The sequence below is a fragment of the Muscardinus avellanarius genome (assembly GCF_963383645.1).
Source record: "Muscardinus avellanarius genome assembly, chromosome: 9".
Taxonomy (NCBI): domain Eukaryota; kingdom Metazoa; phylum Chordata; class Mammalia; order Rodentia; family Gliridae; genus Muscardinus; species Muscardinus avellanarius.
In genome coordinates, this window is record NC_137795.1 from 62,038,403 (window position 1) to 62,064,855 (window position 26,453).

General features: G+C 39.8%; 1 protein-coding gene across 2 annotated transcripts in view; it reads left to right on the forward strand.

Annotated features, from left to right (window-relative positions):
* Positions 1 to 698: 698 nt before the first annotated feature.
* CDK14 (cyclin dependent kinase 14) overlaps positions 699 to 26,453 on the forward strand; it is a gene marked incomplete at both ends in the record, with an annotated part of 505,411 nt that continues 479,656 nt past the window's right edge. For both annotated transcript variants that reach the window (XM_080700879.1, XM_080700880.1), the window contains 2 exons: positions 699 to 789; positions 7,549 to 7,580. In XM_080700879.1, the coding sequence (XP_080557005.1) occupies positions 699 to 789; positions 7,549 to 7,580 (123 nt within the window). The remainder of the gene's footprint in view (positions 790 to 7,548; positions 7,581 to 26,453) is intronic.

Genomic DNA, 26,453 nt, shown 5'->3' on the forward strand with positions numbered 1-26,453 from the left:
CAATAGACTAAGGACTGTGTTCGCTATTTACTGAGAAACAAAGTGTGCCTAAGAAATCAGCTCCGTCTACATCTTTGTCACTTTGTGGCGGAGACCGGGTTTCAGGACGGCCGGAGCCCCGCCTTCTTGAGGGTGGGGGGCACCACTGAAGCTTCTGCTCCTGAACCTGACCTCAAAAACGGGGGCTGGGGGGAGAGACGCCCATCTTTCCTTTGGGATTTTCACTTTACACTCTCCATTGCACAATGAAAAAAAAAAAAAAAAAAATCAAAGCCTCTACCCCGTGTCCCGGAGGCGGGGAGGCCCTCCACCCACCTCCCGCCCCGTCACCGCATGGGCCGCGGGGACCCTGCAGCGCGGCGGCCGGCCGGCAGGGGGCGCGCGCGGGCGGCGCGGCGGGCGGTGCAGCGGGCGGTGCAGCGCGGCGGCGGGGGGCGGCAGATCGGGGTCCTGCGCCCCGCGCCCCGGCTTCCTCCCGAGCGCGGGCGGCTGTCGCTGGGCACCGCGGCAGCTCCGGCCCCGGCCTCCCGCCCGCGCAGCCCCGCGCCCCGCGTCGGCCGCGCCGCCCCCGCCCCGCCCGGGTCACAAAGGAGGAGGATGCGCGGCTGGGCGCGGGGCGGGCGCGGGGCCCCCGCGATGGGGAGCGCGGCCCGGGGATCCGCGTAGCGCCGCCGCCCGCGTCCTCCCGCCGCGTCCCGATGTGCGACCTCCTGGAGCCGCAGCCGGCCGAGAAGGTCGGCAAGATGAAGAAGTTGCGGAGAACTTTGTCGGAGAGTTTCGGCCGCATCGGTGAGTGGCGCGCGGGCGCGGAGCGGGCGCCGGGACCTGGGGGTCCCCGCCGAGCCGGGCGCCCTCCCCGGGTCGGCCCTCGGGGGCGCCCCGCCGGGGCCCCTCCTGCCGCCGCCAGCGCCCGAGGGTCCCGGCCGGGGGCGCCCCCGGCTCTGCGCCGCCCCGGCCACTGGCTGTTATTTTGTTTAATTTTTTCCGCGCCAGCTTCGGTATTGGGTGTGTAGTCGGTATCGGTGAGACGCTGGAGTGCGCCCTGCTCTCGTTTCACAAAACCAACCCAAAGGGAAGTGGGACAGACGCCCTGGGACCTCTTGTTCAGGACTCCGGGTCCTAGAAGGGGAGATTTGGGTCTTCGGTCCCGAGGGCTCTTAACCTTCCTGCTGCCGGGGGGAGATGCGTTCTGTGAAGTTGCCTGGACCTGGAGGAACACGTCTCTCTGGAACTTGCTCCATTTTCTAGAGCTCAGGGGCTATTGTCTTTAAATCAGTCGACTCACAGAAACCCTCGGAGGAATGTTTAGGCTACTTTAAAAGTAAATCCCTGTCATCGGCTGCAAGAGGGTGACAGCTGTCAGGTGGAGTGGGTTTGTATGATTCCGAGTATTGGCCATAAAAACCCCTTTAACCCGAAGACATAGCTTCCAGTTACTGTCGTAACTTTCTCTGATACAGGTAACTGTTCAGCAAGCGAAACCCAGAAGCACAATACATAACCCATCACCGTGCCCAAGAAGCTGTCTAGCCTTTGTTTTACACGCCATCTATGTTAATGAAGGTGTTAATGGGAATTAATCATAAACGTGCTAATTCCTTAAATAAAGCCCAGGCGCGCCAATGTGAATTACAGCCCCAGTTTCCACTCGCTCATTGTAAAATATGCAAACTCCAAGAGAGGGAAAACGTGGGTCACAATTCCGTCGTTCTTTTTCTTTATTATTTTTTTTAATGTGGACATATAAAACCTTCCCTAAGATGACTGTGGGTTCTTTTGTGAAGCCAATATTTGGTCCTTTTTAAAAATGTGTACTGGATATTTGCAGTTATGCACTTCAGAGTTAGGGACGCCTGTGAGAGTTCCTACATCCATATGAAGTTTGAAGCCAAGAAGAGCGTGAGAGCCGAGGTGTTGAGTCCTGTGCATTATTAACAAGGATGTTTCAGCCCCCAACCCAAACCATCTCAGAGCCAGGGCCTGGAGTCCATTAAGCCCTGTTCTAAAGCACATTAACTGTATATTTACTAATGCTAATGACTCTGTTGGAGCCCTTCCAGTTTTGTGCTAAATAATTCATTGCAGTTGAGTCTCAGTAAGAAACCAAGGACATTAATATAAAAATTCCTTATGTTTAAATAATTTTAAGCCTTTGATGGACAATCAGTAAAATTTGGATTAACTACAATGCTGGCAAATAGGGTATTATAGTTAATTGGATTTTCTAGCTTATGGAGATTTTAGTGATGTGAAACTCTTTTTGAGTCCAACTCTTGTTAAAAAGGTCTTCTAAGATCTAGTAGATTTTATATCCTCCCTTTAGGAAATAGTACAGTGAAGTAAGCGTAATTGATTATTCCTTGTATTGAAGGAGGATGTGGATCTGAGTAGCAAATCTCATACTCAAATACTGGAAGAGGAGGTACTAAAGTTTTAAGTGATTATAACTGTATGTGTGCTAAGCCCAGGATGTTCATTAGAAATGGCAATCCAGTAAAAAAAAAAAGTCTTTATTTGTTTATTATTTGATTTGTGTGTGCATGTGTGTGTGTGCAAAATTAAAAGCAGTGAAGATATTCTGATAATTATTTAAAGTCTTGAGGTGCTAGAGGCTGTTAGCCTTCACTACGGTTTAATATATTGAGTGAGCTGAAAATATGTGCTGCGTGCCAGATAGACCAGGGTTCCTGCTCTTAGCACTCCTAGTGGAGTGACCTCAGGTAGGGCCCTCAGCTTCTCGGAGCTTCAGTATTTCATGTGCAGCTCAGTTTTGTTATTGGTAATTAGTGAAATAAAACACATGATATTTCGTGTGGCACTTAATACTCAGCGAATGTCCACAGTACGTTGTCGTGATTAGGGATCATATCATCCTGGCATAACTGATCTTACAGGTAGAGAGCAAGAGGCTGGGATAAGTGACCACAGACTTTGTGATATAGGCAGCCTGAAGAGAGGGTGCATTTTGGAATTAAACAGGTCTGGGTTTGAACCCCAGTTTCCCTGCGTGGTGTGTGTCTTGGGCAACCAGGAGTAATTCCCTAAATTCTAGAGTTTTCATCTGTAAATATTAGTGTTGTTGTGAAAATTAAATGAGGTGGGATACCTAAAATATCTGATGCAGTGTCTTTTACATGGTAAAGGTCAGTGCTGGAGGATCTTGTCATACTTCCAATTTCTCCATTTATCCCCTAGGGTCCTCTTTTCTTGATCAGCACTTTATAAGGAGATCAGGGTGAACCATTTATTTCTGTTGGCTAATCCCAAAGTTGCATTTGTATTAATTTCCTCTAGCCAACTTAAGATGACATTTGAAATAAATGTGCTGACTTTATTTGCTTTTGTAGTATGATTAAAAAGTGTAGCTGGCTATTTGATGATGTGCATGATACCATTGTTTAGGTGTAAGAAATCACTACTCATTTATCTATAGGAAAGGAGGGCAGTGAAAGTATGTGATGCCCAGTGTTTGTTATTAATGATAATAATTCCTAATTCAAAAGTAGGGATGCTAATTCTGAATTTATTCACACATCAGAGATCATGCTGACTTAGTCACCACCCATCCCAAATACTGATGACCTGAGATTATCTCATAAAAGGTGTAATAAAACCACTGGCTTTCAGGCCACAGTGCTCTTAATTTATGACGTCTGTCAGGGAGTAACTATGATATAGCCATGGTTTTTTATAAGATGGGTGTAATTGAATTTTAAAGTCAACCATCAATTTCAGTAGTGAATATTTATGGTTTTCTGTTACTAGTGTCAACATGGCCACTTATTTAGGAATGTTGTAGTTTTCTCACTGAAGAAAAAAGGGCTATGTCAAGTAGGAATTTAATTATTGCGTAGTTTAGCTATATTAAAATCCATTTCTCCTTTTCTTTCTTAGGAGGAAAAAGGCTCTGTAATATGCATTGTATGATTAAGGTCAAGCTGACATTTCTTCATATTGATTTGAATGCATTTCTTCACACTTAAGCTAGATTATCTACTAGGGAAAGGAAGTTTATACTCCACAGTGTTTGAGATGAACCCATGTGTACCATTTCTTTAAAGGATGCGGTCTATGAGAGAACTGAATGGAAGAGTCAGGAATTATGCTGAATTTTTGGTTCATTATCTTGTGTTGTAAGAGTAGATTCTAGTTGTCATTTGATGAGCCCATTCTGTCAGTAAAAAAGAAATATAAGGTTAAAGGTTTAGAAACTGAATTTAACTATTATACCATATCCTTTCATAATGCAGTTTTAAAGATTTTAATTTGGCCTGGGGATGTGGTAGAGCCCTTGCCTACCATGTATGAGGCCATTGGGCTTGATCTATAGCACTGCCCCCCCCCCCAAAAAAAAAAAAAAGATTTAAATTTGGTACTTCCAGAAGAGAGAAAAAGGCATGTGCCGAAAACTTAAGAGAAGGAAGAGAAGATAGAAAGAGAGAAGAGAGAAAAAGTTTTATGTGCCAAAACTTTCATGTATTCAAAATATAAGATGGTATACTTTTGCCATTGAAATAGAGCTCATTATTTCTACAAATTACTGTGGAGCACCTCCTGTGTGTGAGGTATTGTTCTGGCACATGGATTTAGTGATCACTGTGCCTAGTCCCCATTCTCAAGGAATTTAAGGGAAGACAAGCCAATGAATGAGCACTGACAGTGTAAGACTTCCAACCATGCCCTGAAGATGAGTGAGATTTGCTGTTCCGTTGGAGGACCCAGGGGGAGCACTTTTTCATCTTGGTCAGTTTGTGGAATGCTTTCCAGAGGGAGTAGAGTTTGCACAGAGGTCTGAATAGCTGATCATCTTCAATGGTACAAAATATTACCCCTTTGTTAATCCAGAATACCGGACTTGTTATTCTGTGGTATCCTTTAAGACGATTGTGGTTTTACATTTACATGAATAATTAATGACAGTGGGGGAAGGTAATCAATAAGAAGATGTTGTGGTATATGTACAGGTCAGAGTTTATTTGTCAGTGATCTGATAAACATCTAGCAAGGACACCTTTAATTGGTCATTGTTGTCACTATTAAGTGTTCTTCAGCACGAGGATTCAATATTTAGATGAAACCAGGTATAGTTATCAATCTAGATGCACAAAATTTCAGTTAAGTAATGGGCCCCTTGGTCTAAAAATGTTCTCCTTGTAGTATCCGAGACTTGAGAGTTTTGCAAAGTGGAGAGAATCTGGCTTCCTGTTCTTCTATCACAACAAAGACACCTCTAATTTTTTCTTTTATTGTCTCCTCTTGTTTGCTCCAAACCCTACCTCTTTATCCAGGGGCTGGGGAATTGTTAGGACTTGGGAGATAAGAAGGAAATGATTCAATCTGAATGTTCAGGATGGTCTGGATTTTTGCTCGCTTCATTTCTCAACCGAGAAATGGTTTTAATTCCATGCTTGCAATTCCCAAAAGATGGTATCACCTGCAGATCAGCTCTGCTTAAGAAAACACATGGCTTATTTCAAAACTTTTTAAAAATCATGACTAAAGTAGAGAAAATATATTTAAAAGTTTGTGTTCTGAATTATAAGCTTGCTGCTATAGTTTTGCATCATGCATGGTAGTCATACAATATACACTTCATTAATCTTTGTTAAAAGAGCTAGATATGAGGCTGTATAATCATAATCTAATAGGTGACTTTATTTGAAATCAATGAACTATTCATTTCCTACTCCAAAGAAATTAGTTTTCTTTTAGATGGAGCAACTTGTCTGTATTTAGAATTCTATCACTAATATTTCATCAAGGACTCCTCAGTCAAGGATGTTGATTAAAGAACACACCTTGGGTTGAAGAAGTAGGGAGTATTTACAGTCAGTATTGTTGACTGGGATTTAAAGAGAGACTTTTAAGTTAGAGATCAAAGTCTTGTAAAAATGTAGCTATTAGGAATCATCAAGTATTTTTTTATCTTTCTATCGAAATAGGTTATTTCAGATTTAACATAAATTACATCAAATATGTAATAAAACATATGCCAAGTAGCTGAATGCAGGATTAGCCATTTGAGACCAGGAAAAAGGACTGTCTTTTTTATTTTCCATTCAGAATAAATTGTTCTCTAATAAAGTAGAAAAATCTTTTATAGATGAGTTTCTTAGGCAAAAGGGAAACACTAAGAACTGAACTTTTATAAATGGTGTTTATCTTTCTCAGCCTACCTGTGTTCCCGATTAATTCGCCACCACAATCACATACCTCTTGGTCTTTTGGGAAAGAAAAATTTATGCTATGAAACAGATAAAATAACCTTTCAAGATTGCTAGAGTGTGCATTATAAGCTTTTATATGATAGTTTCAATTTAGGCACATTACTTCTCTCAGAGCTTAATTACCAAAATACTTTGCTTTTTATTGCTTTTGCCAGAACATAGCTTTCAAAATAAGAGCTACCTAAGTTCTTCTATCTAGGCTCAGACTATCTAATAGACCTGTAAACTCCCATGCACAGTTTTGTAAATTTGAAACATTTCTCCAACTAGTAGTTTGAGATAAATTAGTTACTTTGTACATTTTCTTTATTCTGAAACCTTCTAAGTAATTATAAAACTTAAGGAACTAGATAGTTGCTAACTATAAGGAACTAGATAGTTGCTAACTATAAGTGATATTCTCTCTTTATAGTGATAAAATTCTAGGTTTGAAGCTAGGCACATTTTAATTTGAAATATTTGTTCCTATAAACTATTTTGAAGGTATTGGGTTTTTTTGGGAAATACTTTGTTATAAAATGTATCGTGTTCAAATGTTTGAATTACATCTCATTCTGCAGTGCTTATTTTACATACTTGGCCTTTTATTACCACACGTGAAGGTCTCTCCGTCTGTAATGTTATTCATTTAGGGCACTATGCAGAAAAGATGTTACCCTAAGATCTGAACGTGGTGGTATATGCTTACAAACCAGGTGTTTTTATGGGGGTGGTGGTGTTTCTTTAAGATTACTCTGTGTTTCTTTTATTGTGTGTGTGTGTGTGTGTGTGTGTGTGTGTGTGTGTGTGTGTGTGTGTTACTGGGAATATGGAAGCCAGGAGTATTCTACCTCCAAGCTACACCCCCCCCAGCACTATTTTTTATTCTTTTATTTTGAAACAGGGTCTCACTGAGTTGCAAAGGGCCTCACTAAGTAGCTGAGCCTGTCTGCGAACTGAGATCCTCTTGTCTTAGCCCTCCCACATGCTGGGACTACAAGCATGCACCACCACCCCTGACTTTTCTTTTATATTTTTATTAAAGTGTTCAGCTAAAGAAGGGGTGGAAGAAAGATATGCACACTTTTCCCCATACTTGGGAGGATAGTTCCATTTATACATTTATGAAAAAAATTTCAGAAGATGCATGCTATGCAATTCCCTTGAATTTGCAGTTTTCTTATTTGTGTTATCACATTGTTGTTCAAGTGGGGGTACAAGTTTACTTTCTGAAATGAAAACACCATACTGCTATGTTTATTTTCTGTTTTCTAGAACTTAGATATTTGCTTTCTTTCGGATGTCTCACTGTAACTGTTTCCTTTCCCTTTTTATTTTGTAGCTTTGAAGAAAGATGACACCACCTTTGATGAGGTAGGCTAAATTTCTTTATCTAATGTTAGGTGTATTTAATTACTGCTAGGTGAAGTCTGTAGCTGCCAACTTCGCACTTAGAAACAAAAGAAGCAAATTTTGTCAAACCCAAACAAAATAAGTTTGATGTATTGTTTGTCTAGTAACATTACGTTATTTTCAAGTTTTATATAGTTACTCAAGCAGTTTTGTAGCAATGATCGGAAACTTGTCTACTTAAATCAGTAAACAAACCCATTAAGAAACACACCAGACCTCTGTGTTTTGGCCTCCTTGCTGGGGAGAGTGCTTGCGAGGCCCAGAGTGATGTGTTGTGTGTAGGGCAAGCCTGGAGCTTTTGGGAAGCTGGCACCCTGGTGTCCTTGCAGACCTCAGCCAAATCAGGGTGGGTGTGATGTGTTGAACGCCAAGTATTGTCGGTCCTTTTCCCAAAGGGGAAGCTGACTTTTCCTCTTCTAATGACCCTATTCTTTGTGTATCAAATGTGTCTTTTATCTACTTTGCTACAGAGTAGTAAAAATACTCTGTCTGAAGTGAGACAGGTTCCTAAGTAACTGACAGTATCCAAATGTGGATTTTAAAATTGTAATCTTTCCTGAGTTCTTGTTACTGTTTGGAGAGCTATTTGAGTAAAGTGTTTCATTGTAACCATCCAAAGCCACAGATGTTGATCTGTGTTGTAACCTGGCCATATGGGTAGGTATGTATAGATTGGTAATTACATAGAAACAGTGGCGTATCTACACAATGTGTTTACCCCCAGCCTAACAAAAGCATAGAGTGTTGTGAACACTTGTAGATTCCTTTGAAATATGTTACTGGTTCCCTGCTGCCCTGCTTTGGGGAGGAAAGTGTGTCTGTGCTCATGGTATGACCCCTGGCCGTGTGGCTGGCCAGTGCCGGGCAGGTCCACTCAGAGAGAGCCCGGTCCAGGCCAGGATTTCTGGATGGGCCCGCATCACTTGGCTGCCACAGTCTGCTGCTTCTGTCTGCTGCACCTGTTCCTTTTCCCGGACCTAGCTCTGCAAGCTGTGTCCCTGGAATCCACCACAGCTCCCCCTGCCAGCATTCCTGTGACATCCTCTAAAACTTAATTCTTCCAGACCTGAGGCAATAGAGGACATTTTTTTCCCCATTCATAGTAGATAATAATGGTGTTTTTCTCCAAACCTGTATTTCTGGAATTTTTACCACACTGTTATTGAGATGTTTTCAGGAAAGTATTTTCTTTCTTCTCAGGAGAAATCACTGTGAGAATGTTGAGCATCTTTTCTTTCTTCATAAAGAAAGGGCTCCTTTTTAATTATAGAGGTAATTTTAGCTTACATGAATAAGAAAAATAAGGAAAAAGGAGAAAAAAATCTTCTAAATCCTCTTGTGCAGATACATCCACTAGTTGAATATGTTTGTTTCTTTCCTTGTGTTTAAAATCATGGCTCATTATTTATATCCTGCTTTTTTCTGTTAACCTATAACATAAGCCTCCTTTCTGTTTTTTTTAAAAACAAATTCCTCCTGGTCATTATTAGGAAGTAAAGACCTCTTCTTTAAATAGCATAGTTAAAGACTATATGTTACTCTCTCATGTGGCTGTATGTCCCATTAGCTTAAAAAACAAAGTGGAGACTAGAACCCAGATGAAGGTTAATGATGTAAAAGGATAAGGGTGTAACAAGCCTGTAAGTACTCCACTAACTTTATATTATTCTAAAGTCTTTGCATGCTAGGAGGTCTGAATTTGGTAATTCAGAGAAAAATCACCCTTAGCTTTTATACAGTGTTTTCCTTCCTTTGTGGCACAAGAGATCAGCAGAGAAGACCTAGAAGAGTGATTGGAAACCATCTTCTTCTACTCTTTTATTTCACAGATGAAGACATTAAAATCCAGAGGGGACCTGCCATGGTAGCACACACCTATAATCCCAGTACTTGTGAGACTTGAGCCAGGCGTGGTGGTGCACCCTTGTAATCCCAGTACTTGGGAGGCTGAGACAGGAGGATTCATGGCCAGCCTCATTTACTTAGTGAGGCCCTCTGAAACTTAGTGAGACCCTGTTTCAAAATAAAGAATAAAAAATAGAGTTGGGGGTATAGCTCAGAGGTAGAATCCCAGGTTTGAGACCATCCTCTGCAATTTGGCAAGATTCTCAGCAACCTAAAAATAATAATTAAAAAATGGGCTGATGGTGTAGCTTGAAGGTATAATGGCCCTGGGTTCAATTCTCACATGTGAGTGCACACACACACACACACACACACACACACACACACACACATTCAGGGAGGTGGGGCAGAGTAATTTTCAACTGATAATCAAAGAAAATCCCAAGGCCTAGAACCTGGGAGATAGTAGCAGTGTAGGCATGCCTGGGGGTAAACCTTCTTGTAACTAACTTCTGATTGAGCAATTGGCATATTTTGTACAGTAGACATAATAGTATATTCCTCTTAGGGTAGTTGAAAGGATTAAATACACCAATGTATATGAGGTTCCACCATAATGACTGACATGGAGTCAGTGTCTTATGGTTGGTATTATTGTCTTCATTGCTGCTATCATCATCATCATCATTGCTGCCGTCAATGACATCATCATCATCATCATCATCATCATCATCATCATCATCATTGCTGCCATCAATGACATCATCATCATCATCATTTGTAGTCTTGCCAAGATACTCACCTTCTGTAGTGGGAAGGGCTGCAAAGAGGATGGAAAGATTCAACTTAGACGTTAAGAATTAGGCCTATGAGGAGAGTTGACTTCAGATATTCCTCTAAAATTCCATACAAAGTTCCATGTGATGATTTAATTATTAAAACTCAAAATATCTCCAAGTCCCACTATGAGGGGATGAGTGCATTTGAAAGGTTCCGGGAGGAAGGGGACAGAGTCACCTCAATGGAAGTATAGGTATTATTGGACTAAAACCTGTGGAGGGACTCCCCAGGAAAGGTTGGAGCCCATGTCTGCTTACAGACTAGAAGTTTATGTAGCTTCTATGGAATGGGGTGGTGGTGGTAGCTAGTCATTGCTACAGGGGGGCTGTTAGGGAGAGTTAGTTGGGTTGTTACAGCTGAATTAAGCAGGACAAGGAATTTTCCATAAGCTGAGGGACATCAAGGAGCTTGTCAAGCACATCTTAGAAGAAACAATGGGGACACTTAGGGGATGCGTGTATTTTAGTGAGACTTGCGACTTTTCTGGTCAGCAAAGAGGCCTGTAAAATGACACATCTTTTCAAGATCGGGTACTTTAGTTAGTGACTCTAGCAGCATTCAGCTCTGTAACCCCTGGGTGTGTTGCACATGGCTAATGTGCAATAAATATCCATCACATCTGAGAAAATGTCTATTGCAGGGTAGAGAGAAAGGTAAACTGAGTGTCAGGCAATGTGGATCCTCATTTGCCATTCCCTCAATATTGAGTAAACTACTTAGCTTATCTCACCCATGGTCTTCAACCTGCTTCCTAGCTCTAAAAGTAGGATTCTAAGCCACATTAACAGAATAAAATGACGTTTCCAGCAAGATCTGAAAAGAGCACCAGATACTTGCTTATAAAAGTAGGAAGGAACTTGAGTTCTGTGATAATTTTCAGTTTATGTGTAAAGTGCTAGAAGATGTCTTGAACGCCTGGTTTTCCTCCTCTGGAGTTGGGAAGTCTACACTCCATTGGAATTCATTGCAGATTTGAGTCTCCAAACTCAAGGGCCAGGTCAGTTTCTTAGATATGCAGCAAGGTGTGGCAACCCTCCTGTTACTCACTGTTTATGAGCTTATCTCAAGGAGTGCCCTCCAGGGCCTCCGCAGGGTGCTGAGCTGGAGTTTAGTTGCCACTCCCTGATTCCTGTGGAATCTAGATTCCTCTAGAGTGAGTATAAATATTTGACCTGACCTTGAGGAAAAATAAATTGTGGTGTGTGTGTGTGTGTGTGTGTGTGTGTGTGTGTGTGTGTGTTTATATGTGACCATTTTGGAACTTAAGTATTTAGGCTTTCAGGTATTTACAAAGATAAACAAATGATGGGGCATTTTGCTGAAGCCCTTTAAAACTGGAGAGAGGACATTCCAAGAATGATTACTTTGCCTTGCATTCATTGTGGTTTTGGACCTTAACTTAAATGTTAGCTGGTGTATGTTCTGTGGGCTTAATCTACATTTTTGATTTGGATGGTCTAATATTTATGAGGCTGTCTCAAGTGAAAAATATTATTATTTAAAGCTGGGTGTGGTGGTGCACACTTGTAATCCCGGTGCTTGGGAGGCTGAGACAGGAAGATCACACAGGTTCGAAGCCAGCCTCAACTACTTAGTGAGGCTCTCAGCAACTTAATAAGACCCTGTTTCCAAATAAAGTATAAAATAGGTCTGGGAGTATAGCCTGGAGGTAGAAAAGCCCCTGGGTTCCATCCCCAGTACCACACACACACACACACACACACACACACACACACACACATTATTATTATTATTTTAGCCCCCCCCCAACTTCTTGATGTTTGGATTCTCAGGGTTTATATAGTACTTAGCAAAAATGAAGGGGCTAAGTAAATAATTGTCAGAAAAGCCAGATTGAAGGTGAGAGATTGGTTTCTTATGTTATAATTTTTAGTGGAGACAATGCTTTTCATGACACTATGATATGGCTTGCAGTGTGAACTTCATGTCTATGATAGAATTTCAAAACTTTACAAAATTTATTTTAGCTATTTGTTCCCAATAAGTGCCTAATCCATGCACCCAAGTATATTCCATTCTTTCCAAGGCAGCAATATATACACTGTGACTTCTGGTGAATTTTTGAGTCTCAGTTTTTGATTTAATGACTTGTTTTTAGAATAATAAGTTCCTGACTTCCTCACCTCATATTCTGGAGGATCTGGTTCATTTCAGTGGGACTGCCCTAAGTTTAAGATAGTAAGTCCCTGTCACTGTCTTTCCTTCTCACCTCTCTCAGTCCTGCAGTTCTCCCTGTATCTTTTCTTGCTGTCTTCCTGACTGGAAGGCCCCTTCTCTGCCTGCCCCATTTCCTTCTCCCAGGCAGTCCACGGCCCATCTTCTCTTTTCTCCCCCACCCATTTGGTGCAGCATCTCTCTCTTGCTAGCATCCTCAGCAGCCTTTCCCCTGGGCTTTGTAACCTACTCTGCCAACCCTCCATTTCAACTCTTACCTTATTTCTCTCTCCTAGTGGCTGCCAAAGGCTCCTGGAGGGAGTCACTCTGTGAATATATTTCTTATTTCCAGCCTTAGCTGGAACCTCAGGCAACTGTGGACCATCTTGTATTTCTGTCTTTATCACTGGCCAGTTTCCTGCTGAACCCTGTCGGTCTCCCTCAAACCTTCTAGCTACCCACTCCCATACAATTAAAAGATACTTTTATCTCTGTGTAAGCTTTCTAGGTCTGCCCTAGCAAAATATCACCAACAGGGTGGCTTTGAGAACAGCAGTTTTATTTTCTCACAGTTCTGGAGACCAGAGGTCTGAAATCAGGGCATCTGCCTGGAGTTGGTTTCTTCTGTGGGCTTTGAGGCAGGGATCTCTCCTTTACTTGCAGATGGTCATCTTCTCCTTTTAATGAGTGTCTGTTTATCTAAATTTCCCCTTTGTATGAGGATAGCAATCAAATAAGATGAGGGTCTCACCATACTCCAGCATGACCTACCTTTTAACATAACGAATTACATCTGCAACAACCTTCTTGCTAAATAAGGTCACTTTTGGAGGTGCTGGGACAGAAGACTTGGACATAGGTATTTCTTTTTTAAAAAATTTTTATTGGTGCATTGTAGTTCTGCATCTTAATGGGGTACAAGATGGTCACTTTTCTTGCTAAATAAGGTCACTTTTGGAGGTGCTGGGACAGAAGACTTGGACATAGGTATTTCTTTTTTAAAAAATTTTTATTGGTGCATTGTAGTTCTGCATCTTAATGGGGTACAAGATGGTAACTTTTCTTGCTAAATAAGGTCACTTTTGGAGGTGCTGGGACAGAAGACTTGGACATAGGTATTTCTTTTTTAAAAAATTTTTATTGGTGCATTGTAGTTCTGCATCTTAATGGGGTACAAGATGGTGGAGGCATACATGCACATATCACCCAATAAGCCCTTACCCAATTCCCGTCCCATTTCCTCCTCCTTCCTCCTTCTCATGTTTGGCTTAGTAATTTGTACTGATACGTTTGTTAAAGAACATGCACATTAGAGAATTTCCCTCTTCCCCTCCCATCCCCTCAGTTAGGTCACCTTATTTGCTCATCTATAGTATCTCCTTCTTCGTCTAGAGTTCCTCTTATGACCCATTTTCTTCCTAGCTTCTGCATATTAGGGAGAGCATCTGACTTCTTATTTTCTGACTGACTAATCTCACTTAGCATAATGTTCTCCAGTTCCATCCATTTCTCTGTAAATGATGTAATTGTGTTTTTCTTTATGGCTGAGTAGAATTCCATTGTATACATAACCCATCCTGAATTGATCCATCCTGAATTGACTCTTGTGGAAGGTGAGAAAGTAGGATTTATTTTCATTTTTCTGCATATGGTTAACCAGTTTTGTCAACACCATATGTTGAACAGGCTCTTTTTGTAGTTTACGTTTTTGGCCCCTTTGTCAAAATTCAGTTGGCTGTAAGTGTGTTGATTTGTTTCTGAATCTTCTCTTCTGCTCTATTGGTCTATGTATCTGTTTTTATGCCAGTATCATGCTGTTTTTATGACTATGGCTTTGTAGTATAGTTTAAAGTCAGTTATTGTGATTCTTTGTGCAAGTTTTTTTGTTGCTGGGAACTACTTTGGCTATTCTGGATTTTTGTTGTTCCAAATGAATTTCAGGACTGATTTTTTTTATGCCTGTGAGGAATGATGTTGGTAATTTAATGGGTATTGCATTGAATCTGTAGATCACTTTTGGAAGTATGGCCATTTTGATGAGACATAGGTATTTCTAATGGACGCAATTCAACCTCTAACACCCTTCAGCTTTTAGGACACTTAATACCATGAGGAATCAACTCCCTGCCTGTGTGTGTAATGTCATTTGCTCCAATCTTATTTCCCTTCCCAGCTGATCAGAGAGAAGAGTGTGTTCTTTTTCCTGTTCTAAGTCTCCTGCTCCATTTCCTAGTCTTCCCACTCCAGACTTCACAAAACGTCTTTCTTGTCAATTCCCTTTCCTCTGAAGACTTTTGCAAGTGCTTCCTGAAGCTGGGTTCATGTTGGATCCTGGAAATGCTCCCAACTTGGTTTTTGATGTGGTCATATTCATAGAAGTTAATTTCATGTGCATTCATGGGCTGACCAATCACTACTATCTGTGTTGGGTTTGGGAAGAGATTCAATCTCTCTCTTATAGGAAGATTTTTATATTACTTTATGTTCTGTTTTATTTTTGCCATGGCCAAACCTGCCAACCCTACATGTCATGAACCTATCTCGTAGAAATCTCTGACTATGGCAGAAATCCAGCATGTTATTATATTTCAGATTCAACATTTTGAGTGGTTGACGAAGAACTTCACTTCCTTAACACTCTCATTGGCAATTTAGTTAAAAATTTTTGGATGCTTAAAACTTTCTTTGTGTTTTGTTTTTTTTTTTTCTTTCTATAAATGTTTGATCAGATTTGCCAACTCCCTAATTATGGTAGACACAATTACCATAATTACGTCTAGTTCCAGACAGTGGCTAGGATGTCTGGGTAGTGTTCTTAAAGATTTGGGGAGGAGGCACATGTCACAGAGTGGAAAGTGTAAGACATTTGGATGAATTAGACCCTTTCATATTTGTCATTTCACAAAGGCAGAATGGTAGAGAAGTCGAAAGCCTGAGCGGTGTCTCTTTATGTTGTGAGCACCACGCGTCCTGACAGCACGCTCATTAGGATGCAGAAAGTTTCTCCTGTAAGGGTGGTGAGTGTCCTCTCCTGGGCCATGTTCTCATTTGCATGTTTGAATTCATTTGTAGAAAGCTGACCTCTGATGTAGTAAGTGTTTCTATACAGACTAAGAATGTAGGATTTTTCTCCAACAAGTACAAGAAGGGCCCAGCTGCAGAGTTTATTAATTTTCTAATTATTCTCTTTTTAAAAGCATAGGATCCTGTTTTTTTTTTTTTCTAAAAATGTTTTAACTATGTTAAATGATGGCGGTACTATTGGTTGCTGTGTCTTATAGTTCAACATTATATGCTTAATTTTTAAAAATAATGAAATTACTATCTGGGCATGGTGGCACATGCCTGTGATCCCAGTACTTGGGAGGCTGAGTTAGGAGGACTTGTTTGTGACCAGTTTCAGTAACTTAGCAAGACTCTCAGCAACTAAGTGAGACCCTGTATAAAATAAAAAAAAAATAAAATAAATAAAATGGGGCTCAAAGGTAAAATGCCTCTGGGTTCAGTCCCCATTAAACATATACACATACAAACACAGAGAGAGAAGAAAGAGGTTAGTAATTTTCATCTTTTTTTAAAAAAGCTACTTTAAATTCTTATATGTGTAGGTAAGAAATGTATTTACAAAATCTCTTATTTTTATATTTTTCTTGGTATTGGGGGTTGAATCTAGAGTCTTGTGTATGCCAGTCAAGCATTCTGTGGCTGTGCTACATTCCCAGGTCTTTTAAGGTTTTATTTTGAGACAGGGTCTTGCTGATTTGCTCAGGCTGGCCTTGAATTGGTAGTCCTTCTGCCTTAGCCTTCTGACAAACTAGGATGGCAGTAATGCATCACCATGACCAGCTTTTGAAACAAAATCTTTTAAAGGTTTTTATGCTCATATGATTAGAATAAAATAGAAAACCATTATATCAGTCTGTTCTTGTATACCCAGCAAAAATGCACCAGTAAAGTACATATTTGACTTCCTTTTCCAAGTTTTACAAAGAATACTTGTAAGTATTGAAAGAGACTTGGACAGAGAACCCAGGGAACCTTGGTCTCTAGTTTTATGTGGTTAATTGTGTTTTCTCAGTCTGTAGAGACCTTCATGTGAGTTGTCTGTAAAGTGTGATGTTTGGAAGGTATCCTCATTTTCAGTGTTTGGGAATGCTCATTGTAGCTTAACAGACCTCAGATATGTTGGTACACAATGCTATGTTCTGATCAGCTGAAATACTGAAGTGTGCAACTAATTTCCTAAAAAAAAAATAAAACAGAGCAGATTGATGTCAGCCTCATAATTGTGTTTTGATGATTCTCTGGAGTGGAAAAGAAAGGGGCAGAGTTGCAGTTAGAGTACCAGGAATTTGGCATGCTCCGGAGTTTGCCTGTGGGAATGTGCCAAGTATGAAATTATCACCCATGACATATGTCTCAGTGGAAACAACCCGAAATATGTTCCTCTCGACTCTTTCTTGCCTCAAGAGCAGACTATAACTTAGTTATCTTTGAGCATTGTTTATTCTATTTTAGAGGATTTTCAAAAAAGGAGATTGTACCAGTGCTGTCATGCAGTGATAGGCCATGGTGAAGGTAAGAGTTTGGCTCAAGTTGGGAGACTGAAATAGGATTGTAGGTTCCAGCTAGCATCAGCAACATAGCAAGACCCTGTTTCAGAATAAAAAAATAAAAAGGTCAGGGGGTAAAGCTTAGAAGTAGAATGCCTTGAGTTCATTCCCCAGTACAAAAACAAAACAAAAATTGACTCAGGGCTTTTTCTTTTCCATTTCCCTTCTTCAAAGCCAAACATCTTTAAAATAGTACTATTATAGTTATTTGGGGTGACTTCTGGGAGTGTGTTATATCCCTCAAGTGTGTTTAGTTGATAAAATGATTGAGAACCACTCTTAAGAAATGTCTATTACTGAACTAGTTATTTGAAAGGCAGTAAAGATGGATGTTGGTACAATCATGAGCCCTCTCTAGATTTTAGATTATGCATTCTAATTTTTGATTCAGAAAATACAGTCTTTGGAAGGGAGACCAGTAGAATAGAGGAAGGGAACCAGGGAAATGGGAGGGAAAGGGGAGATATTGGGGAAATCAAAATCCCCAAATGATGTTATGTACCTGTACAAAAATGTGACAACAAATCTAACTCACATTTATTAATATCAAAATAACCTTCCAGGTATTTTAGTCTAAAGGAAAACTAAGTGATACAAAAATTTTTAACAAAGGGATAAGTATATATTACTCTATAGTAGATAAAAATGAATTATACTTTTTGGTTTTAATGACAAAATTTTTCATTAATTAAAAAGAATTATAGATGGAAAAGAAATACAATTGATGAGATAAAATCATATGTTAGTAATGGTCATTCAAGAACTGAGTTACAAGTTCTTTTGTGATAAAGGTACTCATCTCCAGCTCAATACCTTGCTTTATATTGTTTCCAGTGAGTATGATGGAGAATATCCTGCAGTGTTTGATTATCTCCTCTTAAAAGGCGGACTGTTCAGTCTTACAGATGAGCACCCTTGGATCATTAGGTTTCGGGGTTCAGGTGTGCAAAAGGCTTGGTAACATGTGGCCTGTCCCCAGGCATCCTAATTGAGTTCAGAACTTTCCTCAAGAGGTTTGCATTTCTTTATCTAAATGATGTGTTGTATGTACAACATAAAAAGTATGCTAAGCATAAAAAGAAAAAAATATGTACTTTGGGAGATATAGTGTAGCTTGTAATACTTTCTATGCAGTTATTAGAACATACAAATACTGAAATTCACATGACTGATATTAATTGGATGACGATGTTTTTGGCTGACTCGCTTTTGCTTTCTTCAGCTTTCCCTTAATTTCCCTTATATATCATCTTATCTGTACATTTTCTTCTATTTGATTTTTTTTTTTTCTGGCAACGTAGGCATATCAGTGTTATCCCAGACCTTTTTTTCCCCCTAGTTTCAGAACGTTCCCCCATTTTATTGCATTACATATTTTTATTTGAATAGTTTATGAAAACTAGTTCGGTTTATCACAGAAAATGTATAAAATATTAAGAAGCATAAAATAAAAACTACAGTGTTACAGTGAAAACAACATTTGTATGTAGAGTATGACTCTATCGTTTTAAGACATGGCTATCCTCTGTGTGTAGGAAAACAGCTGGACAAAGGAAATACAAGAGGAAAATAGGAAAATTGAGGATCGTTGAGGTTTTATGTGTAACTTGTTCAGAGTCCCCAGCTAGAAAGCTGTTTAATCTAGGGTTCCAGCACAGTCTTGGCAGTCTATGTACGCATGCATAACATTTTCCCTGGCTGTCTCCTGGAAGTACTGTGTACTATGTGGCAGTTAGTCTGGGAAGGACCTAAAGGTTTTATGGAAAAGTAGCAGACATTTGTAGTAATCCTAGCCGTTTTCCCTAATAAGGAAGGCATGATAGTAAGTGAACCTAAAAGATTCCTGCAGCACACCTAAGTCATTTTTGAGCCAAGTTACAACCATTTTATTGAGAGGAAACTGACGCTTTAGGAAATTAAATGATAACGCTAATAAAAATATTATTGAGGAGAGTGTAATTGACTAGTTATTGTGAAATAAAAGGGATCTCTTGTAAAAATCAAAGGCATCTCTTTTTTAAGTTTCTCTTTAAATTTCAGATTTCAGTTTCAAGATTTTTAAAAGCTGTTTTCATTGTTCTTTTAAAAATCTGGATGAGGTGGGGATTGGGTGGAATTGTTTGATGAGATGTAAACTTGATCCTTTAAGAGGAATTTGTTTAATAAAAATTTCTGACCTGATAGCAGGACTCTACAGACAGTAGGTGCAGGCTGTGGAAAGGTAGCTGTTGGATGAGGTGCTGTGGACCACCTCTGTGAAGCCCAGACTGGGTCAGGCTGGGAGGTGTGGGCGAATGTTTTGACTGGCAGGTGTAGGAAACAGTGTCAGAATATCTTTCAGTGCCTTCATCAAGCAAGGCAAAAATGGTTAATATTGAACAGAAATTGCTGGTTAATAGAGTCATTAATTTCTTTCATGTCCTGAATATATAAACTTGGATTCTTAGCTTGTGCATTGGATTCTACCTTCGCATTCATTTCATATTGTGATAGCTGAAATCTTTGTGAAGGTTAAAATACAGAGAATGCAGGCATATCTTTTAAATGTTTACATCTTAGAAAAAAAAGACGGGACTTTAGGTGGGTATGGGGGAGAGACATTAAATATTTTGCATTCTTTTATATTGATAGGGTGTATGCTGAGAAAAGAAATAGACCACTTTTTTTTCCTTTTTCTTCTTCTGTTTTCAATACCATTGGATTTTTGCCCCCAACCCCTCCCTGTACCCCAAACTGCTTGATTTTGGTGGGGACATATAGATAGATCTTGTCTACAACAAATGATTCAGCTGCCAGCCTCTGCGTTTTCTCTGGCATGAACTCTTTCAGACCTACGCACTGCATCTTGAAAACTTAGTGACTTTTAGTGCCATCTTCCAATGAGACAAACATAGCACCCTTTTCATTCATGGTGGGTACAGTAAGGGAAGAAGGGAAAAGCCACAGGTAGGAGATGGAGATGCTTTATAATGACTGAGTCTGCGTTGCTTGGACAGACTCATGGCCCCTAAAATCAACTTGGGCCTCCACGTGCCGCCCACTGCTCTCGGGACTAGTTCTGGCCTGCACGTCCTCTCATTTATTTTGTCTTTTGCTTTTACCATTAGTTGAGTGTGCATGAAAAGTGATTTCAGATTCTTTTCTGGTGTGATTTGAATTAAAAAAGAGGAGAATTTTTTCCTTTTTAGTGTTTTTTGCTTTTTGATGAGAAGAGGAGGGGAAATGAAAATCTCAAGAGAGTGGAACCAGTTTTCTGGTCACCAGGCTCATTAAGTTAATATTTACCTTTAAAATGAGTGTGCTTGCCAGCACTTCCTGCTGCTTGTTTGGGAAGCGTTTAATGTGCACTCGAGAACCTCCAGCGGCTTCCACCTCCACTGGGCATTTCACCTCTGAACCCGGTGCCTCCAAGGAGGTGCTCATCCTGGTTGTAAATTTATCTTAAGGGTCAAGGAAGGGCAAGAAATGAAACTAAGTCAGTTTTCTGTGCCTACTGCTCAGTCATGGTCTAATGATATTTCATATTCTTGGTGCTTTTAAATCCATTTTCTGTAACAACTCAGTACATATGCAGGGGTTTAAGAAAACTGGTATTTGACTAAAGATACAACCTGAAAACTCAAAGATTATATTTGATGACTGCTTATCTATTTATTTTTGCCAGTTATAATAGTATTATATCTCTCCATTTTAAAATGATACCTGATCATTAATGGAAAGATAAAAATACGGATAGTGTAGAAAAAATGGAAAGTTTAGAAAAAACACAGTTTTCTAGTTAGCAAAAAGACAATTTTTCAGTCTTTTAAAAAGAATGTCCATTTCATTTTAGTCTCCCCACCACCAGGGCAGCAACAGAATATGTCCTGATGCACTCAGGTCTTCTTTCTTTCCATAAAGATCACATCATAAAGTATTATTGCTTTTTAACTTTACTGACTTTTAAAAAATCTGCCTTTAATATTATTAAATTTTTTTTTATTTGGACATTGTAGTCATACATCTTAATGGGGTACAAGATGGTGGATACATACAATACATGCACACATCAACCAATTAGCCCTTCCGGAATTCCCACCCTATTCCCTCCCCCTCCCTCTTTCTCATGTTTGGCTTAGTGATTGACTTTGATATGTTTGTTAAAGTACATCATGTGCATTAGAGAATTTCCCTCTTCCCCCCTCCCATCTCCTCAGTTAGGTCGCCTTATTTGCTCATCTATAGAATCTCCTTCGTCTAGAGTTCCTCCTATGACCCATTTTCTCTCTAGTTTCTACATATTAGGTAAAGCATTTGATTTCTTATTTTTTGTTTTTAATGTTATTTTGAGGCATCTTTTGAACAATAATTGTTAGTTAAGAATGAGAAACAGTTTCTATTGTTTTTACTCCTAAAGCTTTTATAAATTTATTTTGTATTTTGCTGTTTTTTTCTAAACTTTACTGGTTCTAGTATTTTTCAGAGATTTCCTATGGGTAGATATATAATCTAGTTCATCTTCAAGTGATTTTTTTTTATCTCTTCTGGTTTCCTATGAAATGTTTTTTTTTTTTTCCTCTTGATGCTTGTAACTTTCTAAATGAAAGCTGTTATTTTTCTTTAGCTCTCAGATGAATACTTTTTCAATATAAAAATTTTAATGAATGTATTTAAATTGAAATAGTTTCAATTTCTCTAGCTATTTAATAACCAGAAAGTCCTCAGATGCTTTTTAGCTTTTTATATATATTTTTAAATTGGTGAATTATAATTGTACATGATAGTGAGATTCCTATTTCCTGATACACCAAATATTTTTTTTTTGTGTGTGTGTGTGGTACTGGGGATTGAACCCAGGGGCATTCTACCTCCAGGCTACACCTCCCAGCCCTATTTTTTTATTCCTTATTTTGAAATAGGGTCTCACTAAGTTGTGGAGTCCCTCAAGTGCAGCTGACTCCAAACCTATGATCCTCCTGTCTCGGCTTCCCAAGTACTGGCATTCCAAGCGTGTGTTACCATGCTCAGCTTACCTCAAACATTTCTAATAAGTTTGGTTGATGAGTTTCCTTCTTTCATTCCTTCTTTCATCTTTGATACTAGGGATGGAACCCAGGGGCATTCTACCTCTGAGCTATACCCCCAGCCCTAATTTTTATTCTTTATTTTGACACAGGGTCTCACTGAGTTGCAAAGGACCTCACTAAGTAGCTGAGGCTGTCTGTGAATTGCGATCCTCCTGTCTCAGCCTCCCTAATGCCAGGATCACAAATGTGCACCACCATGCCCGGCTCTTGATGAGTTTCTTAAGCATGTTATATGAGAAAACTGCCAATTCTGCTTATTTTAAGGCTATTTTGAAGAACTTTACAACTTAGGTTGAAAGAAAAAGAGATATATACTGCTTTATTTTCTAGTTGACATTCCTTTGCTTTTAGAGTATATACGTATATTAAACATTTCTGTAGTGAGAGCCACAAATAAGTCCTGTGAGATATTGTAATTAGAATATGGCATTTATGTCTAGTTGGGATTCTGAGAAATATTTATGAACCTCCAATGAATATTGGAGAACGGCAAGAGAAATGAGTTACAGAATTTGTTCCTTTAGCACTTGGTTGGGAAGGGTATTTTCCTTTGAGACTCACTGATGGTTGGTACATGCATGTCTGGTTTTAACTCTGTGTGCTGCCTGGTGGCTGGGAGCAATGCTGGGTCATAGGTGGGAACTCAGGGAGGAGCAGGAGCTCTGGACCCCAACTCACAATTTACAGTCCTCAGCATGATGCCTCCTCAGTCTCTTTCCTTTTCTATGCAAGGATAATAATCTTTACCTGGAAAAGTCATAAAGATTATTAAGATAATGCTCAGACATGCTTTAAAAAGTGTTGGCACAGCAGGTTCGAAGCCAGCCCTGCTGGCTTAGGAGACTCTGTTTCCAAAAAAAAAAAAAAAAAAAAGGTCTGGGAGTGTAGCCCAGGAGGTAGAAGGGCTTCCAGGAACCCCAGTACCACCACCAAAAAAAAAAAAAAAAAAAAAGTCTTGGCACAGGCCAGGTATGGTGACACATGCCTGTAATCCCAGTACTTGGAGGCTGTTACAGGAGGATCACAGGTTCAAGGCCAGTCTCAGCAATTTAGCAAGGCCCTCAGCAACTTAGTGAGACCCTATTTCAAAATAAAAAAGTAAAAAGGGCTGGGAGTATAGCTTGAAGTTTGAATGCTCCTGGTTTCAATCCCTAGTGGCGGCAGTAGTAGTAGTAGCAGCAGCAGCAGCAGCAGCAGCAACACCACCGCCATCCCCACAAGTCTTAGCACAGAGCTGGCACCACCAGGTCACGGAGCTGGATCTCCACATCCAGCTTGTTCCAGGTGGTTACTGTGACCCCTGTGTCCTCCTGTCCAGGGAGCCCTGGCCTCCGGGGGCCCAGGCCTAGGGGCTCATGGTGCCTGCTATCTTCATCACTGACACTAGCAACCTCATTTTATGGTCCTTTTCACTTGAAAAAAGGAGGAAACTGGGGTAGTAAAGTACAAACTCAAGCCCTCCCTGCTGCAGCTAGCTCGCCATGACTCTGTGCTGCCTGGATCCGAGGTGAGGAGTCCCCTGGCGGCATTCCTGAGGGCAGAGATGGCATTTTTTCCTCTCCATAGGTCTTATTTGTCCAGCACAGTCTTTTGCACCTCGTGGGTACTGAATAAATGTTTCTGAAAACAACAGCATTTTGGGGTTCTTTTGGTGAATTTGTTTGAGTAAAAATTTGGACTTTTCTCTCTTTTGTTCTTTCAGAATGTCATGGATATTTGATACTCATTTGCTGATGGGATGAGTCTGTTTCTTTTTTTTTTTCTTTCTGTGTGTTATTTAATTTTCCCAATAATGTTGGCATTGTCACTTCTTTTTGGAAGGAGGAGAACTGAGGTTTAGATAAGAGAAGCAACTGGTACAGGGTCACAGGGATGGTGATGTCTTGGAACTAGTGTGTCCCAGGCAAGCCCTGGACCTCAGCTGAAGTAGTAGCTGGAGAGGCCTGCTGTATCGTCGGCCTTTGAAAAGCAGCACTGAAATCACTTTACTTTGAATGATAATTGAGTTGGTGTTATTGTTGAATTTTTGTAACTTTTAAGCTGAGGAAATAATATTGATACTGTGTGATGATAGTCCTTGTCTGTGGGGTTAATGGAAAAACAAAGTATAAAATGTAATGGGTTTATACATTTATAAGACAAATCCATTTTCCTATCTATAGTAGATACTATAAATGCTGTGGCACTTGCCGTAAGGAGTCTTATCTAATTAAAAATTACAGCCCAGAAGTTGTGCCTTGCTGGTAATTTAGCCTTTATGGCTTCTTTGCCTCTGTTAAACTGTTTGGAAAGAACAATTTAGAAGAGTCTGTGCTTATACATAAAATAACTGTTTACTTGCATGGTAGTATTTTTTTTCTTTTGCTCATTAAGTATTGTCAGATTAGGGGTTTTCCGTATTGGTCTTGAAACTTCTAAATAAACTGTTAATCCAGTTTGGTGACCTTTCTCAGAAGTCCTCAGCTTGTAGTGGAATAAAAAAAGTTGTGATACCTGACCACATATTTCGGGGTTAATTCTACTTGTATGTTTGTTTTTCCTTCTTTGGTCCCAAGATATATACAAATTAAACACTTAGCTTGCCTTAAATGTTTCATTAGGGGAATGGGACTTGGGAAGGCAGAACACTAACCCTTGATAGTGATTGGGGAGACATATCTTCCTATTTCAAACATCCTAAGCAAAGGTCAACCTGACTGTTTCTGCTGAATGGTCTTCCTGTCATTCTGAGTAGTCTTTGCTGTTTATTTATTTACTTTGTGTAAGGAAATTCCTTCTTTATCATCCTATCTTATCTTAGATCAAAGTTTCTACCAGGGGAGCTTTACTTAAACAGTATTATCTGAGGCTAAAGTTTTTGTTTCCTTTCTTTTTTTAGAATTTTATTTTAATTATTAAAATTACTTTATATGGTGCTGGGTATTGAACCCAGGGCTGTGCACATGCTATATTTACCCTCTGCCACTGAGCTATAGCCCCAGCCTTATTTTTATTTATTTATTTATTTATTTATTTTAAAGCTTTCTGAGTTTTTGCCCCATCTGTACTGTCTGGTTTTTCATTCTTTCTATTTATAACTACTGTGTAATAAATATTCATAGTTCCCATCATTAATGCAATCACTTGCCATTTGTCATCTCACTGGCTTTCTTGTATTAACTTTTTCTTTTAATTATTTTTTAGACTTTTGTTGTCCTCATTTTCTCTCATGTTCTTTCTAGAGTTTGTGATTGTGTGAGTTTCTTCCCCCTAACAGAGACATATGTGTAGGTCTAAAACCGCCAGTGCAGGATGTCAATTGGCTTAAAAGGACTTCTGCTGTGCCTGAGAGAGTGGCTCTGTGCTCTTCTCAGAGGATACCTAAGCCCCAGTAATTAGGCATCTTTTAAGTGACAGCTAGCTGTTTCTGTACCTGTATTTGGAGTTCTTTAGTGATTTTACTTTCTTTAAAGAGATGTTCTCCATATAAGAATCTCTTTGGCAGGTTAAAGGCAGATTGTGATATTGGCACAACGATAGTATGGCACAAGGAAATAAAAAAGGAAGCACATCTGAAAAGGAAAATCGGAAGTGTTTTGAACATCAGGTTTTAAGAAATTAGGCTGATTTTCTTAAATTTTTTCAATTTTTTTTCTTTTAAGGAGAACACTTAAGCATTGTGCCTGTCATCTCATTTTTAAAGCAGTTTTATGGTAAAATTTCCATTCTTTCCTAATTCACGAGAGCCTAGCAATTAGTGGTCCTTCCTGGAAGGTTTGATTAAGATGGCTTTGCAGTGGCGATAATGCCTTTCTGGATTTTCAAGCCTTTTATTGAAGCCTGTGCTTATTATCTTTCATGGTTGTTTAAAAACACAGCTCTTCAACCTTCAAGTCCAGTGTTGATTTTATCTGGAAGGTTGAGTTATTGGGTGTGTGGGATTAGAGGGACAGGCAGCTGTCTTTGTTACCATCAGAGGCCCTGAAACCCTTCTCTTGCTGGCTAATAATACCAGGCAAGGTGTCACTGTACCTTCAGAGCAGATTTTCTAGGGCTTCAGTGTTCAACAAACAATTTTATGTTCTTGCAGTGAAGGTTATGTGCCCGTATTTCCATGTCTAGTAGCGGAGGTGATTGCGCTTAGAGAAGGTGATCATGGTGCCCCTGGCCCCAAGCTTCTGTTCACATAGTGGAGCTTTGTGTGGAACTCAGGTTTCCTGCCCTCTCACCCTTGCCCCATTATTCTACTTTACTCAGAAAGTTAGTACTTAAAGACATTGCATTTAGTATCAGATTAGGAGAAGTGTGTGACCTAG